This window comes from Panthera leo, chromosome D4, assembly GCF_018350215.1.
Source record: "Panthera leo isolate Ple1 chromosome D4, P.leo_Ple1_pat1.1, whole genome shotgun sequence".
In the NCBI taxonomy this organism is placed as follows: domain Eukaryota; kingdom Metazoa; phylum Chordata; class Mammalia; order Carnivora; family Felidae; genus Panthera; species Panthera leo.
Window position 1 is genome coordinate 66,697,217 of NC_056691.1, and position 13,990 is coordinate 66,711,206.

The window sequence follows — 13,990 nt, forward strand, 5'->3', positions numbered from 1 at the left end:
TTGGCCTTTGAATTCAGACAGTCTGGTATCAGCATCTGGGTGCTTGGTCGATGAAACAGAAGTGTGGTCAATTCACTGTGGGCCCTTTATCTCCCTAGTCTCATTCACTCAGTCTCAAACTGCCCCACATCATTCTCAGAGTATATGCAGAGGAAGAAGGGCTGCTGAGTAATGTTCTCACTAGGAACAGGGAGCCCGTTACTCTGTGTTGGAGAGACCTGGGGGTGGGGGATGGGGTGGGCAGCATCCTTTTACAATGAAGAGATCAACAGACAGATAAATTTGCTTTGTCCTTGGTCATTCTCTGAACTAGGTGAGTCCAGAGGCATTTTGAGAGCTAAGGCAGGAAGTGATGGAAACACCAGTGTCTTCCAGTCCTCACTCATTTCAGTGTCTCCAGTGCCTAGTATAAAGCAAGCCATCATGCATAGAGAAGGTATTGTGACATAGAAACATCATAATGGCTACAGTTTAGTCAACTGCTCCTGGCATGCCCTATCCCAGGAAGGAGAGGGGCCTCTTGCAATGGAGCTTATGACAGTGGGGGTGGGGAGAAGAGATTCAGAGCGCATTCCAGAGGTGAGTACAATTGCAAAGCTGAGTCAGAGAGGGAATGAATAGTTATTGGCCTCTAGTTTGCAGAATGACATAGCCTCAGGGTTCAGAAAGATGTTAAAAGTTATCTCTGCCATCTACCCTTTCACTGCCTGATCCCCCTAGGCAAATGCCTAGCCCCTGCTTGGATACTTCCACTGATGGGGACCTCACCACCAAAGTCGATTCCAGCTCTGTAAGGCTGTTAGAAAGTTGGACTTTTTGTTGATTGGAAATCTATCTTCCTGTAGCTTACACTAACTGGGTCTAATTCTGTCTGTGGGATGCTAGAGAATAAGTCAGCTCCCTCTTCCACACAACAGCTCTGGAGAGTTTTAAGGTAAAAAATCATGTCCCCTCTGACATGAGAAATTTTCCTTTCCAGACGAAATCCTCGATTGTGTCCCTTCTCACGTGGTTTCCAGGCCCTTTCACATGTTTGTGTATACTGATTGCTTCCCACTTTGCTTAGAGCTCTCCAAATATGGAGCTAGACCACTTCATACAGTGCCAGCTCACAACAAAACGGAATCATCCTTTCGCTCCTATGAGAACGTAAATGTCTATAGTGAGTTCCTAGGATCAGAAATTTGCACTCTGAGTTCAAGGGGGTCCAGGACTTTGGGTTGAGTTTGTTTTTAGTCAGAAGGAGGCAGAGGAAAAAAGAATTAGGTTTCTATGATTGGGGAGAGATGATAGCTAATATTTTTTGAATACTTACTACATGACAGATGCCGCTAAACATTGAACACGAATTATCTCATTGAATCAACTCAAAAACCCTTGTAGGTGGTACTGTTATGATTCCTCTTTCATAATTGAAGAAACTGAGGCTTAGAGCAAACTCAGGGTTTTCCTGGGTTTGGTGGTATATGCTAAGACGTAGGCCAGATATGAACAGGGAGAGAGAGATGGTTAGAGATTTGGTGCTTCAACAAAGAGCAGCATGTGGACTGTGATTATGCTTCAGAGAAGCTAGGATAACAATGAAAATGAGAGTTAGGGGTGAAAATAGGGCTTCTAAGGCCCCAAAGACCGAGGGGGAAAAAGCCATCCAAGGGTGGCACAGAAGGATATGATGTACAAGGGAGTAATAATAGTAACAGCCACACATTTGTTAAATGTAGACTAAACCAGGCACTTTGCATATGTAATCTCCTTTGATTCCCCACAACAACCGTAACTGGGAATTACTACTATTACGATCATGATGTTACAGATGAGGAAATTGAGGCTTATCCTGGTTTAAAAGACTCACTGAAGGCTACACAGCTGGTAGACGGCAGTGTCAGGATTTAAATTCAGATTTGCTGAGTCCAGGCCGGGCCCTATAGTGACTCCCAAAGGGGAACACTGTTGGCACCCCTTAAGGGAAGTAGCTTTCTCTCCCAAGAGATGGGGGCATCCCAGAACTCATGAGGGTACTCAGGGCTACAGGGGTAACGCCTGGCAAGAGGGGGTAGAGAACCTGTTCCGGAAGAGACAATTTTGCCAGACACTTCACATCAGTAGGGCCAGTCCTGAGGTTATTCTAATTCGATGTTTCCTCAGAAAGGCATTCCTGGAGGCCCAGGGACCTCAGTAAATACCTACAACTAGATATGCTATCTCAGAATTGAAACATAAGGGTTAAAAAACGTCATCTGTTTTATCCCTCTGTAGTTTTTCCTTTTTTTTTTTTTTTTTTTTTTAACAATTTGCTTTCTCTTAGTTCAATGGTTCTCAAGCTTTAGTATGCATCAATCACCTGGAGGACTTGTTAAAACACAGATTTCTGGACCCTCATGCCAGAGTTTCTGATTAAGTTAGTCTGGGGATGAAGGCTGAGAATTTGCCCTTCTGACAAGCTACCAGGTGGTGCTGATACAGCTGGTCTGGGGATTACACTTGAGAACAGCAGCTTTACTTTATTAGTAAAGCTACTTTTGAAAATTTCCCAGCTGACTTGGCTGTGAAAAGGTAAGTTCAGAAAAGGCAGAGGACTTGCCCATAGGCCAGAAGCAGTGGGGGTGCAGACTTAGTGCCCCGCCAGGTGAGTACTGCTGCCAGAGAGCCTGCATAGATTGGGGAAGATAGAAGTCACAGCCAGAAGGGACAGGAACAAGGGCAGGCAGAAGGCCCGGGTGAGCTGGGCAGGGAAGCCAGACTGCCTAAAGGAAACGAGATCTGGCAGGGGCAGGAGTCAAATGGGGCAGAACTCTTGACAAAAGCTGCAGGCTCCTCGCTGGGCTGCAGGGAAAGAACTCGGGGACTGAGGAGGCAAGGAGCCAGGAGTGAGCTCCTGGGATATGACCTGTGACAGAATTCTGGTGATCACATTTCAGCTGTGACTTGCTGTCTCCAAAGCCTCTTTCTGTCTCCTTCTGTGGTTATACCCATCAGTCATAAAGTGCCCAGGAGTTGCTCTCTGAAGTTAAGTCCTTGCAGCAAGAGAACTGGGGACAGCGCTAAATGGTGTGGTTTTTTTCCCCCCCTTAATGATGCATCCCACAGTAGAAGGCAGGGTCACGGCTAGGGAGCTCACAGTGGGGCAGTTTGACCTCTAATGTTGTCCGATCCCTAGGCTGCATTTCTCCCTCATGGGAAACTGACTCACTACACTGAGTCTGCAGTGCGGAGAATAGCCTTCATGCACTAGACACTGGGTGCTTGGCTGCTCTCACTGCTCCTCATGGAATTGGGGCAACTTGGATAGGAGGCATCTTTCCCTTGATACCAAGAGAGGGAGCATCTCGGGGCGCCTGGGTCGCTCAGTCGGTTGAGTGTCCGACTCCGGCTCAGGTCATGATCTCACGGTCTGTGAGTTCGAGCCCCGCGTCGGGCTCTGTGCTGACAGCTCAGAGCCTGGAGCCTGCTTTGAATTCTGTCTCCCTCTCTCTCTGCCCCTGCCCCTGCTCATGCTCCGTCTCTCTCTCTCTCTCTCTCTCTCTCTCTGTCAAAAATAAATAAACATTAAAAAAAAAAAGAGAGAGAGGGAGCATCTCTCTGCAAGTTTGCACACCATTTGTCCTTTTAGCTGCAGGAGCAAAATTGTTCACACAGGCCCTCCCTGGACCCTGGCCTTTAAGCACTACCCACCTAGCTTGAGCCAAGTCCCTGTTTTCCCTTTTGGGCCCTTCATCCCATTTCTTATACATGTCTGTCCAGTTAAAAAAAAAAATGGATTTATTGAGTGCATACTAGATGGCAAGACCTGCGCTGGGGATACAGATATGAGTAAAAGAAATTTCAACCTTCATGGAAGTCATAGTACAGAGTATAATTGTATACAGGCAATTATCGCCTTGTAGGATAAATACTGTTTCTTATATAGAGCTCATGCCCTCTCAGGGCCTTTGTATTCGCTGTTCCTTCTATCTATAATGCTTTTTCCCAGACCTTTGTATGACTCATTCTCTCACTTTACACAATCACTTCTGAGAGAGGCCTTCCCTGAACTTCTTATGGAAAATGGAGCCCTCATAATTCTGAGTGCATATAAACATATATAATTACATATATATGTTAATAAACATATATATTAATAGTGCTTCTAAACACTGTGTGTGTATATATATGTACACATATACATATATATATATATATACACACACATTTATTTACTATATATACACATTAATTTTTTTTTGGCCTCCCTCCCATACTAGATTGTAAGCTCTGCAAGTGAGAGCAGGGCCTTGTCACTGCTGAATTCTCAGTTCAGAGAAATGGTACCCGATAGATACTCAACATGTATTTCCCTTCTGTTCATTCCTCATGAGTGATTGCCTAGTTGGAACTTTTCTGAGCCTCTCCAGAGTCATCAAAATGGAAGCTGAGGCCTTTCTGCTTGGAGAAGAACATTTTCAGGCCTACTTCCCCAAGCTTTCTACAGTCTGCACGGTCCTTTTCAGACCAGACTGAGCAGGTTCTAGCCCCCCCACGGACAACTATAATTTACTGGCCATTAACTATGTCCTGGGCACTTCAAATACATTACTTAATCCTCACAATGCTCTACAAAGTCAGCATTATTGCTCTTATTTTATGGAAGATGAAATAGGCTCAGGGAGAGTGACTTGCTCAAAACACAGCAAGATGCCCAGGAGGGCTCTCTGGGAAAGGTCTACCAGGCCCCACCCTCTACCCGTATGTTTCTACCACGTTCCTTCAGGCCTTCTCCATGTTTCCACGATATCCCTTACCCCAGCCCTTTCCTTCTCACTGGACAGTGATTTGGTCTAGCCTGGCTGCTCCTTGGCGGCGGTCAATGTTAGGGGTGCTTAAATGCGTGCAGGATGGAGCGGGGGCTGATCTCAAGGACCAGAGCTTTCCTTCCCCAGCCTTTCCCACGGGCCCGGCTGCTGGATGCCCAGTGGCCCATTCCAAGGCCTGCAGCGATCGGGAGCCCTGGAAGAAAAAGGATGCGGTAAGGAAGGAAAGGCTTGGTCACTGGACCCGCAGCACCACTAGTTTTTGCCCCTCCCACCCAGCATCCGACACCTTCCACTCCATCCCGTCCCGCGGCAGCGCGCATGCGCGGGGCGCTCCGGTTTCTCTCCCTCCCTCCCTGCTGCGGGCCGCCCTTTCACCCTGGCAACCGCGGCGCGACGACGGCGCGCGCGCGGGCTGGGCGCGGACCGGGCGGGGTCGGTTCTGTCTGAGGCTGAGGCTGAGGCTGAGGCGGCGGCGGAGGAGAGGGGGCGGCCGCGGGTAGCAGTGTTGGCTTGCCCGACTTCCCTCCGCCTCGCCGCAAGGTTCTTCGACGCGGTTTCGGGCCCAGTAGACATAGCCCCTGGCCATGGACTCCCAGAAAGTAAGTGGGAGAACGAGGCGCGGGGCGGCCGAGGTTGGGGAGAGGGTGGGCGGGGCGCCCGGGGCCGGGTGGGCGGTGGACGCGCTGGGCCAGGCAGGGCTGCGGCCGCGGAGGGCTAGGCAGCTGCCCTCCCTCCCTCCGTCGTTCCCCGGTGGGAGCAAAGCGGCGCCCGCCAGGCTGCGGGGACCGCGCCCGGTGACCCGAGCTGGCCTTTGGCCCTGGGCCCTGGCTCCTGCGGGGAAGAAGGGAGCTGTCCCCATTCCACAATCATTTTCTGCAGCGCTCTAGGCCCCCTTTGATTCTGGAGCCTCCCCGCGTGCGAGCGCGGGTTTATCCCGCCTTAGCACCAATCGAGGTGCACGGGGTCTACCTGCTGACAGGGACCGTACACGCTGCTTTAGGTCAGGAACCAAATCTGCTTAGTACCGCGCCCTCCACTCCCTTCTTCCTCGTGACCAGTTCAGAAGCAGGTCTTGGTGTTTAGTATTAGTTGAACTGGGAGAAGAGACTTACAGTTGGCAGCGGTCCCACCCTCTTCGACCAGTTTGTTGCTCGTCACAGTTATCTATGGCTGTTGTGGCCTGTTGTATATATACTTTCCGCACAAGTTAAGGAGCTAGTAATTGCAATTAAGAAAAAAAATGTTTTGAGAACATAGCCAATGTTTTGAATACATTTAGAGTTATTAATATGCAGTCATAATCCCTGTATAGATTAGTAACCACCCTGTTCTCTTTGTTAGATGATAGTAATTGAAGTATAGTACAGTAGAGGAGGGAACACAAGTGTTATTAATAATGTAGCAGGGAAAAAGAAGGGCATATCCAAGAGGCCATTCTTTTCTATTATTAGATAGAAAGCACTGGAAAGACTTATTAGAACAATGGTTTCTCTAATTTTGCCTGGATTTCACCTTTTCAAGGGAAAGAAGCACAGGGGACACGGGAGAATAGTGTAGGGATGTGTTAAGCATTGACTATGCTAGTATTTTACTAAAGTGCACACGATTTGATTGCAGGCATCTTGAAACTCAGTTGGGTAAACTCAATTTTATTTCCGTGACTATTAGTAAGACGTCTGTAAAAAATTACATTTCGTGTGTTTTGAATATGTATGTTTAAAACATCTCTGCTTAAATTTGTAAAACATGTCACGCCTTATTTAACTTTTTAGGTAAAAGTCACATGATAGCTGAATGGATGTTGGTTCAGGGCAAACGGAAGAGCAGAGACTTAGAGTCCTTGAGTTCCATGTTGCTATTTACTAGCTCTGTGCTCTGGAGCAAATTACTTAACTGTGATTAATCTAGTTCTTCATTTATGCAGTGGAAGTAAGAATATTTTATAGAGCCAATATAAAAATCAGATAAAGTAATTCATTATGAAAAAGTGTTAAAAGTGTTTTAATGTTTACAAAGTACTAAGATACTCTGTGTGTTATAAAAGAGAATTTGAGAAAGTATTTTAATATGGATCAAGGACTCGGGAGTTGGCAGTTGTGGCTTCTGCAAGGTCATACCACTAGCTAGAAGGCTAAAATTTGAACTTATTTGGTCTCATTCCATATGGTGTTTTTGAGCACCTACGAGTACCATGTGCACTTTCCCCAGAGGTGGCAGAGAATTAGGTGTTCCTTGTGGTAACTTTGAAAATCAATTTCTTAATTTTAGAAAATGTGTTGATTTTCATTTCATTTATTGGTATCAAATAATATTCTTATAAAACTCTTTGTTTTATAGCTTATAACAAGTATCTGGTATTAATGCTTATAACCACTTTAGTGCTATGAATTTGAGCTTTTTTCCCTCATGAACTATTGCAGAATCACTTACATACCTCAACTAATAATGAACTAAACTGTGTATTTCTTTTTAAGTAAGTAGTACACCCCTGGCATGATTTTTCTTCCCCATTATAAAATGTTACAATGAAAATAGCAGGGATGGTACTTCAGTCATTGTAAGGAAAATGGTGAGGATGTCTTGAATATATACCTGTTAGTAAGGCATTGGGATTTGGGCTTCAAATTATTGGAGGATGTCTTTGGAGCCAGGTCTCCAGTCCTACTACTATCTCTGAGCTGAATGAGCTTGGGAAATTTGCTGTGTGTCTGTATTTCCTCCTCTATAAAATAGAGATAACAGTTGTACTTACCTCAAAGGGTTATTGTGAGGATCATGTTAATTTTTAAAAATCCTTGGTGCCTAGTATATGTAAGTACTGCTGGCTATTGTTATGAAATTCATAATCCCAACTTCGAAATAACTTTCTTCTTTTGTTGATAATTTGTACAACTTTTTCTAATCCAATCTACCATTTTTAACCTTTGTCCTTAAGTTTTAAAATATGTTTTCTGTTTTTATGTCTGTAATAAGTGATTTCAAATGGTGGTGTCAAAGAAGAGTTGTTAAATCCTAATTGAAAGAGGACTGGGAGTTCTGACTCATGCAGTCTGACAATAGAGGTTAAGTTAACTGGACAGTCTTACAGAAGCTTGATGGTGGCTAGTCAGCAGATGGATTAGCTTGACCAGCTGCTTTTTTGTCTGTGAAAATAACTTGGACTTCAGTGTTGTGTTAGCAACAGATGCTCTGTTTGAGTAGAGGAAGAAAACATAATTGCCTTGGGTATGTAAGGCATACTGTTGGATACAGAAAACCACAGTATTATCTCCTAGAAATAAACAGAAGGATTTTGTTTACATCGAGTTTCTGGGACACTTTTGCGAACAGGATGTGTTATGGATAGGTGGCTTTGTTTGATACTCAAACCTTTTGATTATGTCCTTAAGTGGTTTTAAGATAAAATCCCAAAGGTTTCTATACTTGATTAAATGTGTATGTTCAAAGAAACCATTGAAACAAAAAGACATTTACACCTTTCTAGAATCTGGGTGCTTAGAATTTGATAGTTAAGTTTTTGCACAAGAGATCTGTTTATATTCATAGGGATTGCTGTTTCTAGGAAAGGTACATGCTGTAGGAATAATAAAGGTGGAGAGGAAGGGGATCCCAGAGGAAGGATGTTGCCAAGAGTATACATTGTAAATTGTTTGGTTTTCCCCAGTTTTTCCTGCGTATTCTTTACTTTCCACTTGGAAAGTGGTAGTGACAGGTGAGGGGTTGAGTGTGCAAGATTGGACAAACCTAGATTGGGGAGATTGAGTAGGGGGAGTTTTAAAGCATGACATTTGGTAGCAAGTAGTATGTCTGTATATGTGCTTCCTTATCCCAGTTTCCTCCTCTACCCTGGTATTTGCTATTCTTTTTCTTCATATTGTACCTTAGCGATTCAGAGACCTCCACCATATCCAGATAACCAACCATCTCCTGTTCCAAAATTACTTTTTATTGGTCAAAAAATAATATTTCCTGAAGAAAGGAAAGAGAAATGAAATTTGAATATTGTTCTGCATCCAGTATTGTGTTAGATTGCTTTAAATTCTCTCAATACCTCTTATTCCTGTTGCGCAGATAATGGAAAACCAAACTCAGAGGCTAAATGAGTTGTTCAGAGTCACGCAGCTAGCAAGTGATAGTCTGGATTCAAACTTGGTCTTTCTTCACAGCCCAAGCTTTGTTCATTACCACCCTTCTTGCCTGAATTTTTTGCCTTTAAATAGTGATATGATTAATTAAAATTCAAGATGTTATTAGGAATGAATCCCTATAGTTTTTTTTTAAAGAAGCTAATTAAATCTAGTGAAAACAGTTGATAGAAAGTATAGAACACAATTTATGTAAAAACCTGGAACTTGGTCTCGCTCAATGCCCCATATAAAATCATTATTTTTCTGTAGAGAGTGTGTGTGTGAATGTGTATAAAATCCCCTCTCTGCAGTTCTTTTTCTTTTTTGATGGAGGGTCTTAGCTTTCTAAAGTAGAGCTGTGAACAGGAAAGTATAAGTGGAGTTTTATACACCCTAGCCAAACACAATCTCATTCATTTCCATGGAATGGATCAAAGTAATCTGGGATATATAAGGCATGAGGTACCCTCTTCAAAGGATCGTATTGACATACTCATGATCACTATATATAAAAAGATATATTCAGGGGCACCTGGTGGCTCAGTTGGTTGAGCATCCGACTTTGACTCAGGTCATGGTCTCACAGCTTGTGAGTTTTGAGCCCCACGTGGGGCTCTGTGCTGACAGCTCAGAGCCTGCTTTGGATTCTGTCTGTCTGTCTCTCTCTCTGTCTCTCTGCCTCTCCCTGGTTCATGCTCTGTCTCTTTCAAAAAAAATAAACATTAAAAAAAATTAAGATATATTCATTTTTTATTGAACTTGACAGTTCTAAAAAATTGGAAATACTGTAGATCCTTGAATAACACAGGAGTTAGGGGTACCAACATGCCCCCACAACAGTTGAAAATATGCATATAACTTTTGATTCCCTCAAAACATAACTACTAATAGCCTGCTGTTGGTAGAAATAGTAAACCGGAAGCCTTATGGATAGCATAAGCAGTTGTTTGGCACCTATTTTGTATATGTATCATATACTGTCTTCTTACAATAAAGTAAGCTAGAGAAAAGAAAATGATAAGAAAATTGTAAGAAAGGGAAAATATATTTACAGTACTGAGCTGTAAAAACTCTGTTTATAAGTGGACCTGTGCATTCCAACCCAGGCAGTTCAAGGGTCAATAGTGAAGCAGATTTTTTCTTTTTTCTTTTTTTTTTAAATTTCCATACAATGTTTCTTTGCAATGCCTGGCTGAATGTAAGCAGGATTATTCATGCAGTAAGCACATATTGAATGTTTACCATGGTGATAGATAATCCACTCCAACCTAGGGTGGGCAACATTTTCAAGTTGGTAGATTTTGTCTCCATCTTTCTTGTATGTATTATATCCTCAGTTGGCACTCTTCCCAGCCACAACGTTCTAACAGAGTCTGGTCTTAGTTATTGACATGTGTTGATTGGTAGCTAATTTTGTACTAATTTATAATAAAGTGTTGGCACAGCCAATCTGTGCACTTTTATACATATAAGTAACACAAGCTTATTGTAGGAAAATAGGAAATATAGATAAATGAAAATCACCCATAATCCTGCCACCCAGACATAACCTCTTTTAACATTTGTACGTATTATGTTCCAGTTTTTTTTAAACATATATAGAACCTTAAAAAGACTATCGTATCATGATGTGGTAATACTGCTTTGTAGTTTGCCTTTCACTTAATATATTATGAATCTTTTAGCATGTTAATATCATTCTACAACACTTAACAATTCAGAATTCTTTTGTATGGCTGTATTATTTGATTTTTAATCAGTGCTCTTTGTTGTATATTTATGTTAGTCCCAACCTTCTAGTGTTATAAGTAATGCTGAAATGAACATCCTTGTAGCCAAGTCTCTGCTTATACCTTTAATTATTTATTTAGAATAAATTTTTTAGAAATGGAAAAAAAAATTTGTAGAAATGGAATTATTGAGTCAATGTGTGTATACTTTTAAAAATCTTTGATATGTATTGCCAAGTTGCTCTTTTTCAAAAGGGTTGTTAGTTTATACCACTACCAGCAGTACCCAGGTGTGCTCCTATCTTCATTCCCATTGCACCTCCCCTCAGTTAGGTGATGGAACCTCTGGTTTCCTTGGCTGAATATGAGCTTTGTAGACTTCATTGAATGAAACAGCCAATTCAGAGGTCACTGCACATGGATAAGGCTTCTTTAGCTTCTGACTCCACTATATTTCTTCAAATCCTTTGTAGGGGGCGTACCTCTTCTGTCCTAGTCGGGCTTAGGGCAGAAAGACAGCATTCTCCACCAGGTCTTTTATTAGATTTTTTTTCCTCTTTGGATTACCTCAGTTGCCTCTGTAAGCAGGCAGTGTTCCTAACTGTTTTGCTGTTAAGAGAGGACATGGCTTTCTATCAGTTAGCTATTTGTGATGATCGATTCCTGAATTTCTCAACAATATATAATCTCCTTTTTCACCTCTTCACATCACCTCTGAGCACAATACTCTTGTTTGTGTTGGCAGAGCTATGGTCAGCTGATAAGATTCTGATTGTCTAGCTACCAGCTGGATAGAACTTTCTGGATTTCAACTCTTATTACCTAATTCAAAGGAGAAGTCTATGGTGTGGCATGATGCAAGTGCCATCATTCTTGGTGGCATCAGGATATGTTCCAGAAATGCTGTATCCTGACTTCATTGATCCCTTTTCTCTGATTGCAGGAATGCTATACTTGTTTTGTACCGTCCCCGGCAGTGTAAGCAGCCTAGGGTAGTGTAAAAGTATAGGATCTGGAGGCAGCTTCTAGGTTTGAATTGTGACTACCACTTGATAGTTATGTGACCTAAGAAAATTTCTTAACTCCTTTAACCTTCCTTTTCTTCAACTATAAAATGCAAACACTGATACTTTTTAAAAATCTATTGTGATGATTAGAAAGATGTGCCATGGTAACAGTTTAGCATAGGGCCTGGCACATAGAAAGTGCTTAGTAAATACTACTGAAATGGCCATAATACTAGTTTGACCCTCTTAAATTGTAGATCGACTAGTGATATTTGCACTGGTTCTAGGTTTGTGTATCTCAATGGTCTAGAAAACTAATGTAGAATTTGAATCAGAAATCTTCTCTTGGTGTGAGTAGATGCTGATAGAAAACTCTTACATCAAATTGTTCTTTTTTTTTTTTTAATGTTTATTTATTTTTGAGACAGAGAGAGACAGAGCATGAACGGGGGAGGGGCAGAAAGAGAGGGAGACACAGAACCGGAAACAGGCTCCAGGCTCTGAGCCGTCAGCCCAGAGCCCGACGCGGGGCTCGAACTCACTGACCGCGAGATCGTGACCTGAGCTGAAGTCGGACGCTTAACCGACTGAGCCACCCAGGCGCCCCTCAAATTGTTCTTATGACTACATCGTTATTGAGGTCCTCAGATTCAGACTAGCATATAAACCTGGGTATAATGATTTTCTGCCACTGGTTCTAAGAAAAGGAAGTTTCTGAATCATAATTTCAGGAGCTTGTTACACTGAATAGTTTCCAAGCAAGTAGCCCAAGTTGGTAGTTTTTTTTTTTGGATGCAGCAAAATTAAGATTCAACATTTGAATTTGTCATCTTCACATATATTAAGCTAAAACCAGTGGAACCTTGCCACTTCAAATGTTGAAAGTCATCATGTTCTCAGACTTACAAGATGATATGTCTGTGTGTAAGAATAGCTGTTTTTGTTGTCCTTATATGTGGCAGGGTGGGACATGTTACAAGCTTTTGATCAGCTTCAGTTTTTTTCAGTGTTGAAGTAAAATCGTAGTGTGTTTGGTGCCCTTAGGTATTCTTTTCATGTCCCTCTGATCTTTACTTTCAGGCAGTACAGTGTGATAATTAAGAGTACCGACTCAAGAGTGAGACCGCCTTAATTTGAACCTGGTTTCTGCCACATATTAGCTCTGAGATCCCGGGCAAGCTATTACTTAACCTCTATACCTCAGCTTCTGAATTAGAAAATGGTGATAGTAATAGTGTCCTACTTCTTAGGATTCTTGAGAGGATTAAATGAATTAATATATGTAAAGAGCTTAAAATGGTGCTAGGCACTTAAGAGTATAGAAGTGTTATTTATTATTTTGCTCAGAGACTATTGATTGTGCTTTTGCTTCACATGATTTTTTTTTATTCTCACTAAAATATATTGTGCGTATGTATATATATATATATATTTTTTTTTTCCATTGGAAGATTTATTTTATTTTTTTCAGTTTTCTTTTTTTTTTCAATATATGAAATTTATTGTCAAATTGGTTTCCATACAACACCCAGTGCTCATCCCAAAAGGTGCCCTCCTCAATACCCATCACCCACCCTCCCCTCCCTCCCACCCCCCATCAACCTTCAGTTTGTTCTCAGTTTTTAAGAGTCTCTTATGCTTTGGCTCTCTCTCACTCTAACCTCTCTTTTTTTTTTTTTTTCCTTCCCCTCCCCCATGGGTTTCTGTTAAGTTTCTCAGGATCCACATAAGAGGCTTCACATGATTTATAGTGATGATAAGCATAACTTTAAGCTATGCTCCTTTGAAGAGGGTACCTCATGCCTTGTACATCCCAGAGTTTTGATTCATTCCATGGAAATGATTGCAGTTGTGCTTGGCTGGGTTGTATAAAACCCCCTTTTTTGTTGTTGTTAACATGGCACTTACCTTAGTCTATTTCCCTAATCAAGTAATTGAGAGGCTTAATCCTGATACAGTAGTTTTGGTATCTGGTAATTGTGGTTCTTGACCAAAGGATAATGGTTAAGATTGCCTGTGCATACTTCCTTTGGAAACATACCTCCTATATATATATATACACTTTTTTAACATTCTTTTTTTTTGGGTTTATTTATGTATTTTGAGAGAGAGAAAGCATGAATGGGGAAGGACAGAGAGAGAGAAAGAGAGAGAGAGAGAGAGAGAGAGAGAGACAGCACAGAGCCCGATGTGGGGCTTGATCTCATGACTGTGATATCTTCAGATCTATATCACCTAGAACTCTTAGTCATGGCCACCTGAAGTCTTGCAAAATGTAATTATTTTGGAAAGTAATGAGAGACTAGATAAGATCTGAGATAAAATCTGAGACCCCT

General features: G+C 42.0%; 1 protein-coding gene across 8 annotated transcripts in view; it reads left to right on the top strand.

The window, feature by feature from the left end:
* The first annotated feature begins 509 nt into the window (after window positions 1-509).
* FSD1L (fibronectin type III and SPRY domain containing 1 like) overlaps window positions 510-13,990 on the top strand; it is a 78,386-nt gene continuing 64,905 nt past the window's right edge. For 7 of the 8 annotated variants that reach the window (XR_006195738.1, XM_042912282.1, XM_042912284.1 and 4 more), the window contains exon 1: window positions 510-579. Coding sequence is in view for 7 of the 8 variants with exons in the window: in XM_042912282.1 (XP_042768216.1) it covers window positions 526-579 (54 nt within the window). In the remaining variant the exon portion in view is untranslated. Of the gene's footprint in view, window positions 580-5,239; window positions 5,390-13,990 lie in introns of those variants that run through there. The other variant, XM_042912287.1, reaches the window with a different exon arrangement.